The sequence below is a fragment of the Podarcis raffonei genome, chromosome 1, assembly GCF_027172205.1.
Source record: "Podarcis raffonei isolate rPodRaf1 chromosome 1, rPodRaf1.pri, whole genome shotgun sequence".
Taxonomy (NCBI): Eukaryota; Metazoa; Chordata; class Lepidosauria; order Squamata; family Lacertidae; genus Podarcis; species Podarcis raffonei.
Genome location: NC_070602.1, coordinates 62,020,649 through 62,044,648, shown reverse-complemented (window position 1 = coordinate 62,044,648; position 24,000 = coordinate 62,020,649). Strand labels below are relative to the sequence as shown.

At 40.8% G+C, this 24,000-nt stretch overlaps 1 protein-coding gene across 2 annotated transcripts in view; it reads right to left on the bottom strand.

Annotated features, from left to right (window-relative positions):
• ANO3 (anoctamin 3) overlaps positions 1-12,714 on the bottom strand; it is a 160,536-nt gene extending 147,822 nt beyond the window's left edge. For both annotated transcript variants that reach the window (XM_053389410.1, XM_053389420.1), the window contains exon 1: positions 12,514-12,714. In XM_053389410.1, the coding sequence (XP_053245385.1) occupies positions 12,514-12,565 (52 nt within the window). In that variant the 5' untranslated portion in view covers positions 12,566-12,714. The remainder of the gene's footprint in view (positions 1-12,513) is intronic.
• Positions 12,715-24,000: the final 11,286 nt, after the last annotated feature.

The window sequence follows — 24,000 nt, the reverse complement described above, 5'->3', positions numbered from 1 at the left end:
TACCACACCAGTGGGAAGGTAAATGGTGTTTCCATGTGCTGCTCTGGTTTGCCAGAAGCGGCTTAGTCATGCTGGCCACATGACCCAGAAGCTGTATGCCTGCTCCCGCAGCCAATAAAGCGAGATGAGTGCCACAACCCCAGAGTCGGTCACAACTGGACCTAATGGTCAGGGGTCCCTTTACCTTTAATACTTGCACTACAAGTTTATGCTAGGTGTGTTAAATATTATACACTATATTTACCATTTCATTTATTCTTTCTAGCCCATCTTCAACATGAAGGTGATTAGAGCTCCTTATCTCTCCCTTTTTTTTTTACTTAAAAAACCATGGCCCTTGGCTAGATGCATGACAACACAACTGGTCATTACCTCCAGTGGGAAACTTATCCATGCCTCCGATAGAGAAATCCAATTGCCCAGAGCACCAGTAGTATGAATGAGTCATCTCTCTCTATAAGCCAGATTGCATAACGAGTGCAAAGGTGTGTAACTATAGCTTGGAGGCATTTAAAAATAAATAAACCCAAAAGGGTGGTTGAGAATGAAGAAGCTTCTGCCTAATAAGCCCACTTCCCTTCTCTAAATGCCCTCCCCAACAATTGTGTCATTCCAAAGAAGCAGCAGGAGCAAGGGGTAACTCATCTTGTTCCCTGTGTATTTCCCTACTCTAAATGCTACCTGTTAAGTTGTGGATGAACATATCAGACGACACAGCGATTCTTCAAACAGCTCTTGTTTATTCACAGGCCAGAACAGAACTGAACTGAAGGGTTCAGCCAGCCTGCTTATATAGAGCTCCACTAGAACGCAACAGTAACCATTTTCTGTAACTATCCAATCACTGAACGTCATTTTCAATCCCTTATTTGCATATGTGGACCTGAGTGAAAACTATCTACAGTATCCCTCTGCTGGCCCAGGGTGAGAACTTCAGTACATAACACTACCTCCTTGGTATATTTTGCCCTGTGGTATACAGTACTTCCAAATCTGTTAACATCCAATGTAAACCTCAGTGGAAGGAAAAGCCATGAAGTTAGGGGCTGATTTGGAGTAGGAAAATGATGGCCAAGGAAACAGATACAACCCACCCACCTTTCATTCTGCTTCTCTGTTCTCAGCTGCACCCATCCAAAGCAACATGAAGCTAAACAGAGCCATCAGGCTATAGTTCCACATGTAACAAGTGGTTTGCTTGCAAGTGAGGCATGGGTGTGCCTCCCGTTGAAGAAAGAAATAGCCAGCAAAATCAGGAAGGAGGAAATGGATCAACATGCCCTTTTATGAGTTGCCTGACATATGTGTAGCTATGTTTACGGGCAACGAGGAGAATGGATTGTGTCATAAGTTGGGAAATGTACGTATAGAATTCCTTAATGAATCCAATAAAAAGTTAGAGAGGTGTTTTCTTTTACAAATGCCATTCCTGGCACAACACATGGAAACCGCAATCAATTTCTTCAAGCCCTTACAGAAGTGAAGTTTCCTACTAAAGGCTGCCAAGTGACATCACTAGGGCACTTCAACTATGTGGGAGAAGGAGATTCAGATTCTCAACTGACAGCAGCACCACTCAGTCACTGACAAGGTAGAGCAGGGCTATGGAACCACATTCAGCCTTGGGGAAGCCATGCCTCTTTGCCATTGCTCAGCAGCTGCATTCTAGTGGTGCCGCAGCTGGGACAAAAGCCAGCATGACCCAAGTCGATATGCTACTCCCCACACTCAGAAAACGATGTTTTAAAACTCCCCTCCTTGTGATTTCTCACCCCATGCTGGTCTGCTGACAATAGAAAAGCGATTTAACATGGACCTTATGAAAATGTGAGGGAAGAGCAGCAGAATAGAAAGAGCATTGTGAATTAATAGATATATCTAGTGACTTCTCCCGCCTTTTAAACAAAGGTAAGAATTACAGAATGATCAAAATAACTTTTTTAAAAAAACCTGACTTTTTAAATGCCTATTCCTGAGCATTTCTCTTAATATTACACATTTTGTGAGCAATTTCATTTAGTATATACATATTTGCAAACAACTTTTGCCTAACAGAGTGCATTTTTGTATGTTATTTTAATGTATGCACTATGGCACACATTTTTCACTAATACACACTTTTTCATGCATTGGTTGGAGAATTGCATCAAAAAATTTGGACAAGTGTGAATTTTCAAGCAGAGCTGTGTTTTAATTTGTGGTCTGGTTCAAGTAAGGCAAATTTGGTAGTTTTCTATTAAAAGGTAAACCGAACGAATTTCTCTGCATCTCTAGATCAAATATGAGATTTTTTTCTAAAATAGATATCTTGTTTGTCCCCGATATTCTTCAATTTTCCAGACAAGTGGTGACAATTTACTGAAATTACCGAAATTGCTTCCTAGTCTCTCCAAAATTTGGGCTTGTAAATGTGACATGAGTGCACCAACTCCTTTCAGAAATCTTTTTTAAAATGCAATTTATACCCCACCTTTTCCCAGGGAGTTCAAGGTGGTGTATATGATAGTCACCCCCCTCATTTAACCCCCACAACCATCCTATGAGGCAGGTTAGGCTGAGAGGCAGTGACTGGTCAGAGGTCACCCTGTGAGTTTAATGGCTGAATACGGATTCGCTCCCTTGGTCTCCCGGGACCTAGTCTGACAATCTTAACACTCATATAAGCACACTGAGAATTCACAGAATGAAGAAGAACATCTACTTGGATGCAAAGCATGAACTCGTCACTGCTACTGATGGCCAACAAGCATAGACTAATAATCTGTCCCAAAGTGCAGAGCTAAAGAACAAAACAAAAGCCTCCTGTATGCAATGCAGGCATTAATGTTTTCTCAAACAATTTTTCAAAGCTTCAACTCCTGCTGCAAATGTCAGCAGCAACAGCACCCAAAACTTCAGATCAAATGGACTATGATGAAAATATTGTCCAGATAAAATTGCCTTGAGGTCGATCACGAGATAAATCATTAGGTTTGTTCAGAAAGCAAATTGCCAGAGAATTGGCTTGACTATGATTTGGAAGTTTTATAGATCTCATCAGCATTTCTCTATTATGATCTAAGTTGTGAATGAAAGAGAGCCAGTGTAGGATGACAAGTAGAGTGTTGGGAAAGAATAAGGAAAGCCAGTGTTTGAATCCCTTTTCAGACATAATGTTCATTTAGTGACTTTGGGCCAGTCCCTCACTTTCTCTGACTCTGCAGACCAAGCCCTGGCTAGGCAGAGGAAGAGCTTAACCCAACAGCAGAATCAGCCCTGCATCTGAAGCCCTGTCACTCATGCAAGCTGGTATGGGAAGGACAGAGGCAGGTCAACTGCTGTGGCAGCCTGCAGGTGGCACAGTGATCAGGCCCACATTCAGCTTGATTCTGTCAAGAGATGACAGTGGGGCTGCCTCAGCCACACCCACCTGCTTGCATTGATCTAGCAGAGGCTGGGCTGGGCAGAGGGACACCACTAGCCAATTCTACCCACCCATTCCCCAGCCTGGTACAAGGTGAATTTGGATTGCAGCCTCAGCTGCTTCATAGAGTTGTTGCTTTAGAATACAGCAAGTTATTTTGCATTCATTTAAAATTTCAAGTAAAACAAAAGGATAAGTAAAACAGTACCATATAGCCTATACCCGCAGCAAATGTGTTTATATTAATGCACCAGGTTTGAACCATTTAATGCCATCAATAGAAATCAACCACTGGATATAAAAAGAAGTAGAGAGGCATGCATATTTGTGGTACGGCAAGGTTAAAGCACATAAAGCTTTTAAAAACCATATTGTCAGGAAAGCATTGTTTAATGTTTGGATTAGATATAAGGATCTATTGGAAAATAAAACCCCAAGGTGGTTGTCACCAATGGAGGCTAAGGCTCAGAAAAAACTTAACATGGAGGCCAAATGGCCAAAATACTGGGAAATTTTGGAGCAAGAAGGGGACAGACTGAAATTGCAGAGTTTTGAGAAATTAAAAGATAAAGTGCGAGATTGGCTTCATTATTATCAGATAATGGAGGCTTACAATTTGGATAAGAAAGTTGGTTTCCAGGTGGAAAAATCTAAATTGGAAACAGAATTGTTAGAACCCAAAACTAAGACTTTGTCAAAAATGTATAATTTGCTGTTGAAATGGAATACTCAGGATGAGACGGTTAAATCTGTAATGATTAAATGGGCACAAGACATTGGACATAATATTATGTTTGCTGACTGGGAACAGTTGTGGACCACTGGGATTAAATTTACGGCATGCAATGCCTTAAGAGAGAATATTATGAAAATGATGTATAGGTGGTACATGACCCCAGTCAAGCTTGCAAAAATCTATCATTTGCCCGATAATAAATGTTGGAAATGTAAAGAAAATGAAGGTACATTCTTTCACCTTTGGTGGACGTGCCCTAGGATTAAGACTTTCTGGGAAATGATATATAATGAGCTGAAAAAGGTATTTAGATATACCTTCTTGAAGAAACCAGAGGCCTTTCTCCTGGGCATGGTCGGCCAATTGGTGTCAAAGAAGGATAGAACGTTTTTTATGTATGCCACAACAGCAGCAAGAATACTCATTGCAAAGTATTGGAAGACGCAAGATTTACCCACTCTGGAAGAATGGCAGATGAAACTGATTGACTGTATGGGATTGGCAGAAATGACTGGCAGAATCCGTGACCAGGGAGAAGAGTCGGCAGAAGAAGATTGGAAAAAATTTAAGGACTATTTACAGAAATATTGTAAAATTAAGGAATGTTGAATGATGCTGGATTGAAATCGAGTGGTTTCTAGCTGTAATGGTATAAAGGAATACGAAAAAATGGTTCTTTATAAGTAAAAATTTAAGGTTATAATAACTTAAGATGTTGGATAGAAAATAAGGTGTTTTTATAAGCTGTAATGCTTTGAGTTAAGGATTTGCTGAACAAATAATTTGAATTGGAATACAAGAAGGGGAGGTATGAGGAGGTCAGAGAAATATGTTATTGAAAATTAAGTATTATGAACTATATGTCTTTTTAATTTTTTTGTTTGTTTTTTGTTTGCATAAAAAATTGAAAATTTTAATAAATATCTTTTTTAAAAAATAAAATAAAAAGAAGTAGAGAGCCTGAGTTCCAGAAATGGCTGAATCATAAATTGGGGCTTGGTGTCAGCTACAATTATCTCCAGTTACAGTGACCTCAAAACAGCCCTTGAAGTCCAAGCCCAAATTACCAGGAATGACTTGGGAGAATATTCAGGCCAGACTTTAGGCACACACCTTTCAAAGGCAGAACATCACAGTTGTGAAGGCAACCTCCCAGAATGCCTCTCTCCCCACATCCAAAAGATCTAAGAGAACATAAGAAAGGAAGTGGTCTCTAAAGTAAGCAAATTCAAAGCCACTGACCTTTAGCAGACTGGAAATCACATTCAGCTATGTTTCTAGAAGAAAACATTCCACTACTACAAATTAGTGACAGTTCAGAATACACACACACAATTTTAAAGCTTCAAACAGAATTCAGAAAAGTTTGCTTTGGATGGTGGAAGGATGTGGTTAATCACTAAAAACCATATATTTATTACAGTGGCATAAACATTTAAGTTTTAAAGCAAGGTGATGGCTGCTACAACACAATTTGATTCATGTAAGGGAAGCTGAATGGGACATGGGTGGTGCTGTAGGTTAAACCACAGAGCCTAGGACTTGCCGATCAGAAGGTCGGCGGTTCGAATCCCCGCAACGGGGTGAGCTCCCGTTGCTCGGTCCCTGTTCCTGCCAACCTAGCAGTTTGAAAGTACGTCCAAGTGCAAGTAGATAAATAGGTACCGCTCCGGCAGTAAGGTAAACGGCGTTTCTGTGAGCTGCTCTGGTTCGCCAGAAGCGGCTTAGTCATGCTGGCCGCATGACCCAGAAGCTGTATGCCGGCTCCCTCGGCCAATCAAGTGAGATGAGCTCCAGAACCCCAGAGTCGGCCATGACTGGACCTAATGGTCAGGGGCCCCTTTACCCCTTTACCTTTAAGGGAAACTGAAGACAGTGGAAGCTGAACTGTTTTTGCTTAAAAACTTTAATAGGTAAAGGTAAAGGACTCCTGGACAGTTAAGTCCAGTCAAAGGTGACTATGGGGTGTGGCACTCATCTTGCTTCAGGCTAAGTGAGTTCAGACAGCTTTCCGGGTTATGTGGCCAGTATGACTAAGCCACTTCTGGCACAACAGGACACTGTGACAGAAGCCAGAGCTCACAGAAATGCTGTTTATCTTCCCGCTGCAGCAGTACCTATTTATCTACTTGCACTGGTATGCTTTTGAACTGCTAGCTCATCCCGTCACATGGATTTGAACCTCTGACCTTCCAATCAGCAAGCCTGAGAGACTCAGTGGTTTAGACCACAGTGCCACCCGCATCCCTAAAAACTTTAATATCTGTTTCGTTAGACATTTGTGTTTGTTTGTTTGTGTGTGTGTGTGTGTGTATACCTAACCTCCTTGAAAGACCATAGATAAGAGACAAATGCATTTATGTCTATGTAGGTTTTGATTACAAGGTACACAAACATGTACATTTTTCTGGATAGTCTCAGAATGTTTTTGTGATGGGATCACCTCTTTAGTTTTGTGGTATATCTATTGAGTCTGACATCACTGGCTTGCAAGATATCCTTGGCCTGCTAGGCATTAGGTAAGATCCAGCAGATGTGACAGGACTTTCACTTTTTCTCTTCCCTCTTTTAGCACAGATGGGGGGGGGGGCTGTAAGAGGAAGAAGTGAAGGTCCCATTTGCACAAGTGAAGGTCCACTGTGCTAGTGCAATATTCAACATCACCCTTTGCCCTTAACCGAGCAATTTGGTGACCTGCCCAGAAGGTATCAATAAAATACTCAGGGTAGTATGCAACTATGATTTACTCAGAGTAGACCTTCTGAAATTAATGTACCAACATGGGTAAATGTTGTGAGTAAACCTTAGTTGAATCCCACCCTCAATATCAACTGTCTTTCAATTATATTATGCTGCAAGCATTACATTTAAGCCGCTCTAGTTCTATTGCACTCAGTTGGACTAAATGGGTCCACATCACTGTGGAATCTTGCTATGAATAGCCAGTGTGTTTGTGTGTTTAAATAAGCCTTGCTTATTTTGCTTCATATAATTTTAATTTTTAACATTTAAAGATTGCTCTATTAAGAAAGTGCACTTAGAGTGTGTGCAGCATGGCGTCGTTAAACAGATGGATCTTAATGGGCTCTTGCTATTATCATACCCAATTTACGGATGCTTATGGACTCTGAAAATAGCAGTAGGCTATCAATGAAGATAGATTTGCCTTGTGAAATGGACAAGACTGAGCATGAATACAGAATTTACTGGGCAGTAATTTACTGCAATGTGCATGTAACTATTTGGTAACCCAGTTGTCCACATTAGGTTTCTCACCCTTACAGCAGGATAGAAACAATGGAGCTAAGTGGTAAACATAATTTACTACACAATCAGATGAAAATTTGCCACATATCAGGTGTGGCCAAATACTTGTTTTTTAACCACCCATTTCATCATCCTCTCAAGCGGTAAAAATACGTTTCCCATGCGTCAGTTGAAGATTTGCTGGAAAATATATGGTAAAAGTTAACCATTCTTAGTACAAAATATTTTACTGATGGAAAAAAGGAATGACTTCCTTTTAATATATTTGCATCTAAGAGATGCAAATATGCAGAACTGGCTGGACTCTGTGCTAAAATATCAACATTTCCATGAACAAATAAATCCCTATTAAACACTGCCAGTAAATAAAATTTGCTTCCTACCCCCATGCCAGCCACAAGGTTTAAATGGTTCTGAAGCATGGAGAAAACATCTGTGAGGGGCAGTTGGCCAATCCAGAGAGATTATCACAGCTTTTGTATAAATAGAATTTAGGACACTTTTCTCTCTCTTCATTTTTCATGCAGCTTGGATTCATAAGTGTGAGATTATGGCATGAATGGCTCAGAAATACACAGAAAACTAAAGTAAATGATTTTTGTAATTAAAGCTGTGGATGTTTGCCTTAATTTTCTTCCTTGTTAATTAAACCCTTCAGTGTTCATGTCTGATAATTCATAATAAAATATTTGGGCAACTAACACCAGTGAAGATTTCCTCAGAAAAGCGTCTGATAACCTATTTTCTTTGGACACACTTTGGTAGGATTCTTTGGAATTATGTGATTTGAAAGAATCCCATATTCTAACATAGCATGCCATATAGAAAAGATCCAAAAATCAAAGTATGATCCTCAGTGTTTAATGTGTTGATCTAAGATTACACAATTAATATAAAGTAAACCTTGCTGCCAGGGTTGAAGCCACTTGAGAGCAAATAATCAGAGCTCCCAAGCGGATGTGATGTCTGCCAAAAGCTGCAAAACTTGCATACAGTGCCAAACAGAAGCCACACAGCTGCAGGTCAGGGTCAGATCCACTCCTAAGCTCCTGAGTGGATCTAATGTGGTACTGTGGCTTTCATTGCCAAGTATGGAACGAAGGCTCCAAACTGTTACTTTGCAAAAGTGGTATACCTTCAGCCATCCCTGACATCATACACTAGGTGACGGATAGGTTGGAAGCTCTGCCACCTGTTAAGTGCAACCTGCAGAGGCTTGGCCACAACTGGATCTCTCCTGCCAGTTAAAACTTGTTCTCCGCCCCTTGCGTAACTCTTCAAGATGTTTTTTTTTTGTATTTTTTTGAAATTTCAATAAATATTATTTTTTTAAAAAAACAAGATGTCTAGGATTCTTCACTTGTTGGGTGGGGAAACAACAATGTTGAGGGGGATAGCTCTTGTTAGACAGACCCTAGAAATAAGCAGGCCACAGAGCATCCACAGTGCCGAAGGCGCTTTCATAGCATCACCTGCAGGAGACAAATTCCTCAGCCAGCCCACCAAACAACAACAGCTCCACAGAAAGCGAATGCTGACAGCCTGCAGATTACAGTGGTACCACGGGTTACATACACTTCAGGTTACATATACTTCAGGTTACAGACTCCACTAACCCAGAAATAGTACATTGGGTTAAGTACTTTGCTTCAGGATGAGAACAGAAATTGTGCTCCGGTGGCACAGCGGCAGCAGGAGGCCCCATTAGCTAAAGTGGTGCTTCAGGTTAAGAACAGTTTCAGGTTAAGAACAGACCTCCGGAACGAATTAAGTACTTAACCCGAGGTACCACTGTACTGACTGTCCTCCCCACCCCAAAGGAAGTATATAGGATCACCCTGACAAGAGCTGTTCTTGATTATACTGAAGAAAAAAGTGGGTTGTCACAAAACTTGCAATGGATCACTGAGTTGAGGCCTTTCAGCCTACATTTAACGTTTATTTATGGCACTGAAATATTCTGGTGGATCTTTCGTTTAATTGGTTAACTGAGGGGAAAGGTTCTTAAGTAAGCAGATGGTAGCAAGGAAATCTCCACAGAAAGGAGAAGCAAGCAAGTGCACCAGAGTTCTCCATCCCAACTACCCATATGAAAGAAGGGGGGTTGTACTGTGGAAAAGGGTTTGCTCTGGACTTCTCTTGCACCAAATATCCCTCTCCATGGGTCTATATTACTCTTTGGCAAAACAGGAAATGTACCCACTGAATCCACCTTGTACTGCTCTAACAATAAGGAGATCTTAATACTATATATACACCTCACAGACTTGGTACTATAGATACCCTACAGATTTTTCATCTCAACGATAATGGTTGCTTCTATGGACTTTGCTATGAGGCAATCAGTGTCTGCCATATGCATTCTTTCCCACACGCAACTACTGGTATAAGAGCCCATTATCATATGCCGTAAGATGGGATGGCAGGTTAAAATTCACTTGTGAATTTCACTTGACTTTCACCAGCAAAATGGAACTTCCTCCTCCTCTCCCTTGCAGCCCCCTACACATTCTCAAAAGCAGCTCTAGTACGTTGGGTGACAGGAACAAGCCAGCAGTAAATCACAGCAAACAAGCTGGAGTTAACTCTATTAGCAAAACAGGACCTGCACAGGAGTCACGAGCACATCAACTCAGGTCTTGCCCTCATGAAGCAGTTGCTAAGACTAAAGGTCCTGCTTCCCCACAGCCAGGTATGTCTCCTCCTCTCTAAGGTGCTTTCCAAGCAATTGGCTCCTCTGCATGTGTACCTGTCTCTCCTCCTGCTTCATGCCTTTCCTGGTTGTGGGTGATCAGGGGGAGGGGAACTTGTGTTGCCCCCTCCCGCTCCAACCTGTGCTTTTTCACAAGCCTGACCATCTCTGCTTCTCGGCTTCCCTCCTCCCCTGCTTCAGCTTCTGTCTCTAATTCTGGACTTCTTTCTGCCACAGACTCTCCTGGCTCAATAATCCCTGTTACCTCTTCAGCTTCTGACACTACCTCCTCCCAGTCTTCTCCCTCTGACCACTCATTATCATCCCACCAACACTCCCTGGGCTCTGAGCCTTCTTCCCTTGGGGGTTCCCCAGCTGGTCCCCCCCACATCATTCATTTATATCCAACCAGTCCCTGACATCAGAGCACTCTTCAGAAAACATTTGGCAAGGAGGTGGTGGTAGTGGTGAGTAAATGGAAGTGCCACTACACCAGCAGAACTCTGATGGCACCACTGTGGCTACATTCCCAGGAGTGCACTTCATTGTTGTAGAGCAGGGATGGGCAACCAGTGGCTCTGCAGATGCTTCTGGACTCCAACTTACATCAGGATCCAGCCAGCACTGTCCATAGTCAGGCCTGTCAGAAGCTGGAGTCTAACAATATCTGGAGGGTCACAGGCTGTAGGACCATGACTTTTCTGTAAGCAGACCATTTTCTTAAATTAGGAAATAACTGTAAACAAGTATGAGAGAGGCAAAGAGTCATTTCTGTGGGCCTTGTTGGAGATTCAGGGTGCAATACTAACTTCCACTCGGCACTAGTGAGTCTCTCACAAATGGTCAGACAGACTGGTTAAGACAAAGGCATTCTTGCTCAGAGTGGTCACAGCACTGACTATACACCATAGGAAAGGACTATCAAGCCACCGCCATGTATTTTTTCTGGCCTATGGTTGCAAGAATGAGGAAAGAACAGAAAGAATGCAAAGTTTTTTATGTAGAAAAATAGTATTTGGCTTGGCACTGAAGACTTCACCTTCCACAAATAGAATGTCTTCTTCATCCACAAGAAGCTTTTGATCCTTCTGGCAAAGGGGAAATATGGTGACTTTTGATTCATTTTTTCTCCTGCAGCCCGTAACACTTCACATACTGCTCTAAAAGATCCCTCAAGAACACTGTGGTGGTTCTGGGGGACACAACTTCCTAGACTGTCCCCTTTTTAAAAATTAAAATTAAAATGAAATTACTCCAAACATGGAATGAATGTTTGTTTATTTTCATTTTCATTTTCGTTTTTATTTTATGTTGATTACTTATGTTACACACTTTTAAAAACCAATACAGCATATAAAAAGGAAAGAAAGAAAGAAAGAAAGAAAGAAAGAAAGAAAGAAAGTACTCTAAACAGCTGGGGGGGGGGGACCCTGAGAGCTAGTCTGACTTAGCAAACAGAGTAGGCTTTGGAGATTTTTGACTTTCTCTTCTCTATCACTGGATGTCCTAAGTCTGTATCTCGCAACCTCAGTTCCCCATCGGCAAAAATTGGATTAGTTGTGAAGATGAAGACGATAGGATTTGGAGCACATTCTGCATGCTGGAAAGTGATGTAGAAATTAACCCCATACAAATGTCCAGCAGCAATGCACTCCCCATGAAAGTACAACTCAATTTCCTTTCAAGACACTGCTGGAAATACAAGGGTTAATAGAACTATAAGAGATGGAATGGAACCACGAGATCATTCAGATCACCCCCAGTATGCTCATCCACACAGCATTCTTCCCCTCTGCACCACAAGCTAGACCACATCTTTCCAAAAGGAGATAGCAGGAATACAGTTCAATCAGCAGAAGAGGGGTAAAATCTTGAATAAAGTTGGGTTGATCAGCTACTGAAAATGTTTCTACAGCCAGACACAGAAACTGTACCAGCATGCTTGCAAGGCAGGAAAGCAGTCTACTTGCCATCTTCAAGTCTACAAAGCCAAATTCAATTCCATGACATAAATACAGTGATAGCAAAATTCTTCAATGCTGAATGACTGCAGTGTCGGTCTCTTGTGTGTGTGTGCCCACGACCATGAGCTTTGCAACTGTATAAAGAATGAATTTCCTGTGACAAAGAGATCTCTGAATGATTTTTGGTATATAACTCAGATCCTCTTGAGCCACTCAAGGAAAACAAACTATTTAATATAGCAAAGAGGGATTCATTTTTTTTACCCAGAGAACTATTCCATTGTCGAAAGTAAAAGAACCTTTTGAGTTGATGCAAGAGTTTAAAAGGTGCCTGCATTGCACAGGGCTTTGGATGCTTTCAGCAGCCACTGTGCTGAAGCTTGAGAATACTGCAAGGGCATGCAGACCGAATGATTTAACACTCGTCGTTCAAGAGACAAAAGACACCTACCTTTCTGCTGCTTAAAGGACTGTATAGAACCCGAGTGGTGAACCATCTTCATATATGGGAGCTTGGCTGTTGCCGTTTACTGAGCTTCAGGGAATCAAGGTGTTTCAAAATAGGAAACAGCCTGGCTTGCTGCTCCATAGAATCCAGCAGATTTGGAACAGCTATGTAACCCAGCACCTGCTTCAGTGAGCGCTCTCAGCTTGGAAGACTCTACTCCCTTCTGTTGTCATAGAAACCAGAAAGGCTGATCCAGCATCACACTCCCCTTAGTGGATGCTTTAGGTATAAGTCACTACATCAATCTAATGGGAAATGCAGCAATATATTGTTCTGAACCTTCTGGTGGTAAAATTCCCCCCACCCGGCAAGGTAAAGAAAGAAAACTCAAGCACATTCTCCTCCCGCCCCCTTTTTTATGATCACTGTATCAGCAAACCATTCCCAGACATCCATAGAAAGATACCCTTGAGCTAAACAGTGGGGAGAAATTTAAATTTCTGTCAGAACACCGGTGACCAAGGAATTTTGTAGAGTAGCAGTGCACACAACACATTTTATTTTGTCTTACGTTTCAGAGCTCCCGAGTTTAAGGTTTCTAAAAGTCACCCACAACACGTGGCATTTTTTCCCTATGCCAAATCTCCATGTAAGAAAAAAACCCCAAAACTGTCCACATGGGTGACGTTCACTGGTATTTTATAGTTTGCTACAAATACAATGACTGTGGAGCCAACATGTTTACAATCTTCCTTCCTTCCTTCCTTCCTTCCTTCCTTCCTTCCTTCCTTCCTTCCTTCCATTTCTTTTTCACACAGAATAAATAAACTTTATAAGTGATCACTATGACACAAATGGACACTTGGCTTTATTCACTCTAAATAAGGGCATGGAACTTTCAACACATTTCTTGCTAAGGAAAGGCAGGATTCATGTTCCAAGAATATGTGACGGACATCACAGAGATACGGGGACAAACTGTGCCTCCTGCCAACCACAGGATTGATAAGGGATGCTAAGCACATACATCGGGATGTAAGTAAAGATCCCTCCATACGAGAGGGGACCCTGATTGGGTAGGAATCCCCCCTTACATGGGAAGTAGGTAAAGGTAAAGGGACCCCTGACCATTAGGTCCAGCCGTGACCGAGTCTGAGGTTGCGGTGCTCATCTCGCTTTATTGGCTGAGGGAGCCGGCGTACAGCTTCCGGGTCATGTGGCCAGCATGACTAAGCCACTTCTGGCGAACCAGAGCAGCACACAGAAACACCGTTTACCTTCCTGCTGGAGCGGTACCTTTTTATCTACTTGCACTTTGACGTGCTTTCGAACTGCTAGGTTGGCAGGCGCAGGGACCGAGCAACGGGAGCTCACCCTGTCGCGGGGATTCAAATCGCCGACCTTCTGATCGGCAAGTCCTAGGCTCTGTGGTTTAACCCACAGTGCCACCCGCATCCCACATGGGAAGTAGAGTTAACACAATTAGGTGCTAAGGTCCAGGTTTTGAATTCCAACTCAGCCACAGTACGTTACTGTTTGGGAATGTGTCCAAGAGGAATAATAGAGGGCAGGGGGTGGTGTTTTAAAAGAGAGATATCGAGAGAGAGAGATCATGGATCTCCAGGAAATGTCACTCTAGCAAGAATTCTGTTACCACAAGGTACCTTGGTGACATCATGCTTGTACTGTGGCTCAGATTTTTGAGGATGCAGCTTTTTCTCTGGAAGAGAAATCTTTCTCCATTGCCTTACACACAGGAAGGGGTGTGTGTGGAAAAACAGAATAAATCCCCAGAAAATATTAGACTGGGGAAATGTCACCTCCAAAGAAGGACCCTAAGTTTATTGTGTAGGGGAAAGCATAGAAAAACACCCCCCCCTTATTTTTACTGTTTACTTCATCATATCTTCCCCCAATTGAGTGTTAAACCACTCTGGAATTGTAGCTCTGTGGGGAGAATAGATGTCTTCAAACAATTCTAAGCCCCTTTAACGGACTACAGTTCACATAGTCATGACTATTTAAAGTGCTATAATACTGCCCTGGTTGGTTGGGTTTGTTTTTTATGTGTTTGTTTCATGAAGTTATATATTGTTATTTTACATTGCTTTTAATGTTATATTTTTAATGTTGCTACCTTCCCTAGGACCCTAGAGGGAAGGGCAGGTATGATAATAATAATAATAATAATAATAATAATAATAATAATAATAATAAAAAATGTCAGCATAGAGTTATTTTTTGAAGAGCTTTCTTTTAATGATGCACAGGAAGAAGACAAAAACAAAATATTTTTAAAAAATATAATTTTAAATGTAACTTAGGGTAGTTATGTATTATTTAAATATTGTGCTAGAGCTTTGGCTTGCTCTTCACAAAGGCAAAGGGTTTTATCCAGTTACATTAGAGTAGACCCATTCAAATCAATAGTCCTAAATGAGTTGCAACAATTCATTCCAGTGGATCTACTTGTGAATCTGATGCTCTCATTGCTCTGGGGAGTCTCCCATATCAGAAAAAGCAATGGTTTGGAGCCAAAGCTAGTCATCCTTAAAGGAGACCCAGTGAAATCAATGGGACTTAAGTTAGCTTAAGGATGACTAACTCTGGATTCAATCTAATGGACCTCATGGCATCTAAAGCCCAGATTTCTTTTTCTCATGTTTGAGCAGTTTGTCAGCTTCAGTCAAAGCACCATACCAACATGCAGCTTTTAGACAGAAATATCCACACATTTCAAAGCCACTGCTCCCTTGAGCGTAGGCAGCAAAATTGCTTTTCACATTACCAGATTTTTTTTTCCGTTTTAGCAAATCTGGAGGAAGGTATGAAATAGTTAACACAAACATTTTTTGCCAGGCTGTTTGTAATAGAAACATACTTTTTTTTTAACCCTCAGGCAGACATAAGTATGAGATAGAAAATATGGCTGCTGGGGAAGGCCTGTTAAAAGAAGGCAAATATATGCCCATAAAATAGGCTTTAAACTTTAAAGTTTAAATTAAATTCATTTTCCTCCACTCCATCAACCTGTGAATATAAAATAAGAGGTAATAGGATGAAAATATGAACCTCATAAAATAAGCCTGATCCACCAGTATAAACATAGGATAAGTTTTATCATTGTGATTTAAGTAATTAGGTTTCAGATAGCAGTCTCATTAGGAATTGCTATCCTTCACCATATTACAAACACTATGAATGTGTTATTATTAAAACTAAATTCTGGAGAAGTGAGAAATCTTGGTAGGCAATGGCCAAAAAAGAGAGCAATTATGCAGCAGTTGAAATGTACAACTGTTTTGTTAACCTAGAAGAAAAACAAAACTGCAGGTTCACTAATTTGTTGTCACCCGTGAGCTAAACAAGAAAAGATATTTTAGTGGCGCTAATGAATAAGAAATTAAATAAGCTCCTCTGTGCCATCCATCCTACTAAAAAGTAGCATCCTAGTAACACAGCATTGTAGGGGTAGCCAGTGTAGCTGCCCTTCAAAAGTTGTGAACTATAGGCTTCCATCACATAGCCAGCATGGCCAACCCTGAGAGATGTTGAAAGTTAGCCCACAATATGTGGAGGGCACAGCTTTGGTTACCCTCAAGGTTGATACTTTCTAACTGCCTTTCAAATCCCCTTTCCTCTCTCCCCATTGTTAAAGTGTGTGAGGAGAAGAAGAAGAAGAGTTTGAATTTGATATCCGAAGGAATCTCAAAGCGGCTAACATTCTCCTGTCCCTTCCTCCCCCACAACAAACACTCTGTGAGGTGAGTGGGGCTGAGAGACTTCAAAGAAGCTACACCACATGTATCTTATTCCATACTCAGACACTAAATATCTTCCCACCCTCCAACCTCACAATGATTCAGGAACCACCGCACCCTCATGCCATCCATGCCATAGCATGTGAAGCTTTTTTTTTTTTTGCTTCAGGGTAGGGCCACTATTTTGAGGTGGATTTCATCTCCCTGATTTGTCCCCCATACAAATGTCTCCTAGTACTCAGGGTTTCTTAGGCTGTGCACATCAGGTATGAGAGGGCTGAATCAGAACCCGCTGGCTCCTGATTCAATGAGCAACAGACATTTCAGGCCATGCATTAGAAACTGCTGAGCTAGAGAGTCAGTTAACTGAGAGCAGCCAATCCCACTCTGCTTCCTCTTATCCAGCTTTAAGGTCTAATATGCCACCATGGTGTAGCGGTTAAGAGTGGTGGACTCATAATCTGGTGAACCAGGTTCACTTCCCTGCTCCTCCACATGCAGCTGCTGGGTGACCTTGGGCTAGTCACACTTCTCAGCCTCACTCACCTCACAGAGTGTTTGTTATGGGGGAGGAAGGGGAAGGAGATTGTTAGCTGCTTTGAGAATCCTTAAGGAGAGTGAAAGGTGGGGTATCAAGTCCAAACTCCTCCTCCTCCTCTTCTTTTTCCTCACTCTAGGTAACATGTTGCTGAGGAAAGCCATTAGGTTTCTCCTCTGTAGTTTCCTGCTCTCCATCTGCCTGATGTGCAAATGTTTCCCATGCTTAAGATCTCTGTCTTTTCTAGCCTAGTTGCATCTGACTTTCCTTCACTCTTAACTTGGGTTTATGGAACACCTGGTGGTGTGTCATAAAGTTTAGTTATAAAATTTTCTTAATAGCCCTGAGAGTGAGTAATGCAAGTTGCATAGTTAATATGAATAACAATTGGCCATTGTGTACATTCACCATACCTCATGGGGAATGGGGAATTAATCTGACCGTGGAGAAGGAATGATGCACATTTACTTGTCAAAATACATAATCTCCAATAGGCCTTGTGGGATGGGCAGATCTCACCTGCATCACACACACACTCTTGCTATTATGTATCATCTCCAATAGAACAGACCCTGAGACCTTCAAATTCAGGACTTTCTTCTGGATCTGGCCTCCAAGAAAGCATCACCTTCTGCTGCTGCCACCATGCTAAATGGGGCTAAGCCATGGTCTGGCATACTACTGAATCACAAATGGTAAACCAAGAACAAACCTTGGTTACAGACCATGATTTATCTGAAGCAAGACAAAACCCAAGATTCAGGCATAACACTAAGCCAAACCATATCTTAGTCCTGGGTAGCAAAGCTGGAGCAGAACCCAGGGGCAGGGACGCAAAGCAGCTATGGTTTTCCTTCCAATAACATGCACATTGGTTCATTCAACTAAATAATGATTTGGCTTAGCATTTCGTACAAACCAAATCTCAGTGTGGAACAAAATGTGGCGTGATAAGCACTGGATTTTGGTTTTATAACCAAACTTGCAATACCTGTACCAGTCAAAATAACCATGGCAGATTTTGAAAGTTGAGCCTTCAGATGAGCAACTGAGCCTGATGTGAATGTCTACTTGGAAGAATTTCATAAATATTTCAATCTTTATATTATACTAATATATGGTGGCAGACACAATAAATACACCACTGTATATGTATGTAGTACACAAAAGACAGTGCTTTTTAAAAAAATGAGAGGTTCAAGTTAACTACTTAAATCTTTGATTAGACAGCCAACTGAAAATGGGTCTACATTTAGTTATCTTCATTTATGAACTACTTCCTATGAAGCATCTTGAAGTGATTTAACAATAAACACACACACACAATATAAACCATTTAAAATATTTTATCTAATTAATAAATATAATAATGATAATAATAATAATAATAATAATAATGTTAAACTCAAATCTGTAACAGAGAATAAGAAAAAATGAAAATGAAAATATGGTGTTAGTGTGCTGGAAATGAATCCATAAGTAATTCAGTACACAGAGATGTTTCATTTGACCCTTCATCCATCTGGGTGTAATCCCACAACTCCCTGGGAGTCAGGATTTGTAAAGATTAGCTCATTCTGGGTCTCTATCCGGCAGCTGAATGGCAGGAAGAAATCAAGATATGCAGCTTTTTCCTATTACTACATCACCAGACAGGGAAAATGTTTCACCTTTTTATTTCTGATTATGATGCAATGGTCTCCATCCATACAAAGGTAATGATCCAGAGACCTGAAAAGGCATCCAAGAGCAAATGTAATTTATATTTTTGAAAGTCTTCTAAATATTCAGAACTCACTCTCTCTCTGCTTCAACCTTTACATCTTTAGGATCATGAGTGGAATATAAGACTCTAGCCAGACCAAATCTCTTTAAACAAGCAAAATATAATTTGATCATGATTTCCAATCCCCTCCTTTAATTCCAATGTCACTTTCATTCCATTTTTAGATTCAAAATGCTGATAAAACCCAAGCAGTTTTACCTCGCTACCTCTGTAACAATAGAATCAATCAGATAACAATGTTGTTTTGAGAATGATAAGATGTGCTCATGAACACTGATAAGCCATGCACCAGAAGCTAAGCATCAATTTTTAAAGACCTCTCGTCATTTTAAATCAAAGGAAAACTACTTACAGTGTTTCTGGGTGCTTTTTTGCATCGTACAGACACAAACAATTGTGTTACAGAAACCAATTAAATAATCAGATATCGCTGCAGTGTTTCTGCTCATTAGCATGAAAAGAATTTAAGCTGAACTCAAATTGGGCACTGCTGAAATTATCAGTTGAATTGTTTCAGTGTGTGGTCATATTGTGTGGCTCCTCCCTCACAACGTGTAGTTTAAGACCTGAGTTAGTTTGACAGTAAGAACTGCTTTTGTGGGAAGTGGTCAGGTAAGAATTTGGGCATCTCAGAGTCAGAAGAAGTCTGGAGATGAATATGAAATAATAGCCTTGTGGAGGCATTGTCTCCATGCATGTGGTAAATGTGGGGAGCATTGCTCATTGGCCCCATATCTCTGCTGACTGGAAAGTCTGAAAGTGCTGCCTTTGTGTATGTAGAATTATGGGTTTAAAGACTGAAGAAATGCAGGAAGTTGGGGCAAGGGAAAGAAAGGTGAGAGAAGACCAGGGCAGGCCCAAGATACTCTGGGTGAACCTGAGGTGAACCACAAAATGCTGCCTCCCTGCCAGGGAGGAATGGGTGAGTGAAGATATACATCAGGAACGAGGGGGAAATAAAGATCCACATTGGGAATGCGGGGGGGGGGGGGAGAGAGAAAGCAAACCAACCTTACCCAATAGTTTAAATGCGAATCAAAGGCTAAAATGGAGGGACACACACTGGCGGAGGAACAGGGGTGCATAAGGCAGGGCATTCTCAGTGGTGGCACCTCACCCATGGAACTCCCTCCCCATTGATGTTTGCTTTGTCAGCTACTGCACAGATATTTAAGAGGAAGCCAAATATCTTCTCATTTGGTCCTTGAGCTGAATTACTTTAGAAAGACTATTACTTTGCTCCTAGCATAGTTGTATTATGATTATATAGTTTTATTATGTGGTTTTATTCTTTTATTGTTATTTTATTTGTCTCTGTTTGCTAGCTGCCCTTCACTCCATATTGGAGAAAGGGCAACATATAAAAGCACCAGATAGCGAGCAAGTGAGATAGTTTAGCTATTACACACACACACACACACACACACACACACACTCTCTCTCTCTCTCTCTCTCTCTCTCTCTCTCTCTCTCTCTCTTGGAAAAGTTCAGTTTTAAAAATAAAAAAAATAAGAATCAAAGTTCAGCTAAACCCTTGTTGCAGATTCACTGGCAGACTGTCACCAGACTGATTAACAATTTTTTCCACACAAGTAACCCGCTAGACTCATCACTCAAGCTGCCCTTTTGTGCTGCAAAGGCATTAACTAGAAGATGCAGGTGAAACAGGAAGAAGACCAATATATATTCAGTCACAAACAGAAACGACCCAATTAAAATGAGATTACAGTTTCTAATGCTTGCAGTTTCTAAAGGCACTGCCTCCACAGCCTTTAACGGGTATGCATCCACAATGGGAACCAAGTGAATTCATTTTGAATTGGAAATGAGCACAGGGCTCTCGTCACGGGCCAGACTAATTTTACACACACAAGATGACTTTTTCAAAATCACTGGAGCATGTAGAAAGCACACACACATCTGATAAATAATACAGTGCATTTTAAGTGCTTCCACAATGCAGTGCTCACTTAGACGCTGCTTTTAAAAAAACAATACTGTGTGTCCACACGAAAGAAGGTTCTTTATTTTAAAGATATCATTCTCCCCCCCCCACCAATCCAGAATCCCATGCTCCCGTTTAAACTGAATTACTTTGTTTTGTCCGATTCTATTTTCAAATAAAATCACATCATTTACAGAATGTTCCAGAACCAGGAGGAAGTGTACCTTGCTGTATGGGAACACTCACTTCCGATACCTGCAGTATCTCTACAGAAATGCAGCTTGTGACTTGGATGATACCTCACAGTGAAGAGAGAGAATGAACATGACAGCTTTGGTCAGACACGCCTAATGAACCTGAAGATGTTGAATAAGGGCAAGATGGAGCAGTCCAAAGAGAAGCTCTTCTTGAAGTCTTAGGCATTTCTGGCTATGGTTGGTATTTGAATTCTTATGTTTTTTTAAAAAGTGATATCCTTTTTTTTTTTTTTTTGTATGCCTTGAAGCTCCAGAGAATCTTCGCACACATTGGCTGTTTCCCCGCCAATATCTTTTCCGGCAAAGATAGCCAACATAGCAAGGACACCACATTCGCTAGCCCTGCTTTAGATTATTGTTTATTGTATGGCCTATGATGTATTCAAAACAGTACAGTGGTACCTTGGTTTAAGAACAGCTTAGTTTATGAACAACTTGGATTAAGAAGACTGCAAACCCAGAAGCAGGTGTTTTGGTTTGTGAACTTTGCCTTGGAAGCAGAACATGTTTCGCTTCCTGTTGAGTGCGTTCCATTTGTAAATCGAGTCCCCTGCTGCTATGGGAAAGCATGCCTTGGTTTAAGAACGCTTTGGTTTTTTTTAAAATTTCTTTTTATTAAGTTTCATGTAAGTAACCAAAAAGAAAAACAAATCAGCAGATACAAAGAAAAAATAGATAAAAAATATCTAAACATAACATAAAAATATTATCTGTTTCCGTTATAGTTCTTTATCTTCACGCTTGTCTCTTTATATCTTTAAGAACTTAAATCATTCTTCTACACCCTATTGACCTCCATCCCTCCCGCTTTCAGGCTTCTTAATATACATAATTTATTTTTCCTGCAGCTAGTGATTGTTAATGGTTTGCACATCGTAAGATTTATATCAAACCTGCTATAGTTTTTAGGTTTCTGTAATTCCCTTCGATGTATATCATAAATTTGTTCCAATCGTTAATAAACTTTGTATTTTTTTGGTTTCTGATTTTTTGTGTCATTTTTGCGAGTTCAACAAATTCAAATAGTTTTGTTTGCCAGTCTCTAATTGATGGGGTGTTTTGATTTTTCCAATTTTGGGCAATTAATAATCTGGCGGCAGTTGTGGCATACTGAAATAATATCTTATCTTCCTTTCTGATTTCATCCCCAATTATTCCTAGTAGGAATGCTTCTGGTCTTTTGGGAAATGTATATTTGAATATTTTTTTTAACTCATTATAAATATGTTCCCAATATTTCTTCATTTCGTCGCATGTCCACCACATATGGAAAAAATCGCCCTCTTTATTTTTACACTTCCAGCAGTTCTTATTTCCTGTTTTATACATTTTCCCTGACTTTGCCGGTGTGATGTACCACCTATACATCTTTTCTAAATTTTCCCTGAGTGTTACACATGCCGTAAATTTCATTCCACTAGTCCATAATTTCAGCCATTTGTCGTACTCTATATTATATCCCATGGGACGTGGGTGGCGCTGTGGGTAAAAGTCTCAGCGCCTAGGACTTGCTGATCGAAAGGTCGGCGGTTCGAATCCCCCCGGCGGGGTGCGCTCCCGTCGCTTGGTCCCAGCGCCTGCCAACCTAGCAGTTCGAAAGCACCCCCGGGTGCAAGTAGATAAATAGGGACCGCTTACTAGCGGGAAGGTAAACAGTGTTCCGTGTGCTGCGCTGGCTCGCCAGATGCAGCTTGTCACGCTGGCCACGTGACCCGGAAGTGTCTCCGGACAGCGCTGGCCCCCGGCCTCTTAAGTGAGATGGGCGCATAACCCTAGAGTCGGACACGACTGGCCCGTACGGGCAGGGGTACCTTTACCTTTTTTATATTATATCCCAGATCCATTGCCCATCTTGTCATAACCCCCTTTATTTCTTCATTTTTGGTATCCCACTCTAATAATATGTTATACATTTTGGATAATAATTTGGATTTACCTTCAATTATCTCTATCTGAAACTTGGATTTCTTTTCATTCATCCCTACTTTTTTATCGTCTGTCCATGCTGCATTTATTTGATGGAATTGTAACCAGCCAGTTAATTTGTCTTTCAACTCCTTGTATGTTCTCATCTTCCATCCATTTTCTGATCTTATCAGTAGGTCTTCATAGGTTAGCCTTTTCCCCTCCATATTTACTTTTTTTGTTATTAGAATGTCAGTTGGTGATAACCACCAGGGTGTCTTCCATTCTAGGAGTTTTTTATTTCTCTCCCACACTTCGTATAGGGGCCCTCTTATAATATGGCTTGAAAATCCTTTATGTACCTTTTCTTTATTTTGCCATAAATAGGCTTGCCAGCCGAACCTATTGTCGAACCCCTCTAGGTCCAACAAATCAGTATTTTCCAGATTAATCCAATCTTTGATCCAGCAGAGGCAAGCAGTCTCAAAATATAATTTCAGATTAGGTACCGAGAAACCCCCTCTTTCTTTCCAATCTGTAAGGATTTTGAATCTAATTCTTGGTCTTTTACCTTGCCATATAAATTTCATAAGGGTTCTTTGCCAATCCGTAAACATTTTAGATCCTCTGATCACTGGGATGTTTTGAAACAGGAATAACATTCTTGGAAGTAAGTTCATTTTTATCGCCGCCATCCTTCCCCTCCACAAGAGCTTCACTCTGTTCCACGTATCTAGGTCTTTCTTAATCTCCTTCCATGTTGTAAAATAGTTATCCTGAATTAAATTTATATTTTTTGTAGTTAGCCAGATTCCCAGATATCTTTTTTTTTTACCACCTTAATTCCATGCTGCATTTCCAGTTTTTCACTTTCCTCCTTTCCCATATTCTTGGTCAGCATTTTTGTCTTTAATTTATTTAATTTGAAACCAGATAGCTTGCCGAATTCTTCTAACAACTCCAAAGCCCTGCCAACACTTTTTTGCGGGTTTTCCAGGGATAACATTAAGTCATCCGCATACGCTTTTAGTTTGAATTCTTTTGTTCCTATTTTGATCCCTCGGATCTCTGATGTTACTCTTATTTTATTTGTCATTATCTCTAATGCCATAATGAATAAAAGCGGGGATAGAGGGCATCCCTGTCTTGTTCCTTTTTCAATTTTAAAGGAGTTTGTTAGATTATTATTTATAATCAATTTTGCAATTTTGTTTCTCTAAAGCATGTTTGTATCTCCAAATGTCTATTAGATCTAGGTTTTCTTCCAAATTATTAAAGGATCCTGGCAGTTTCCCTTG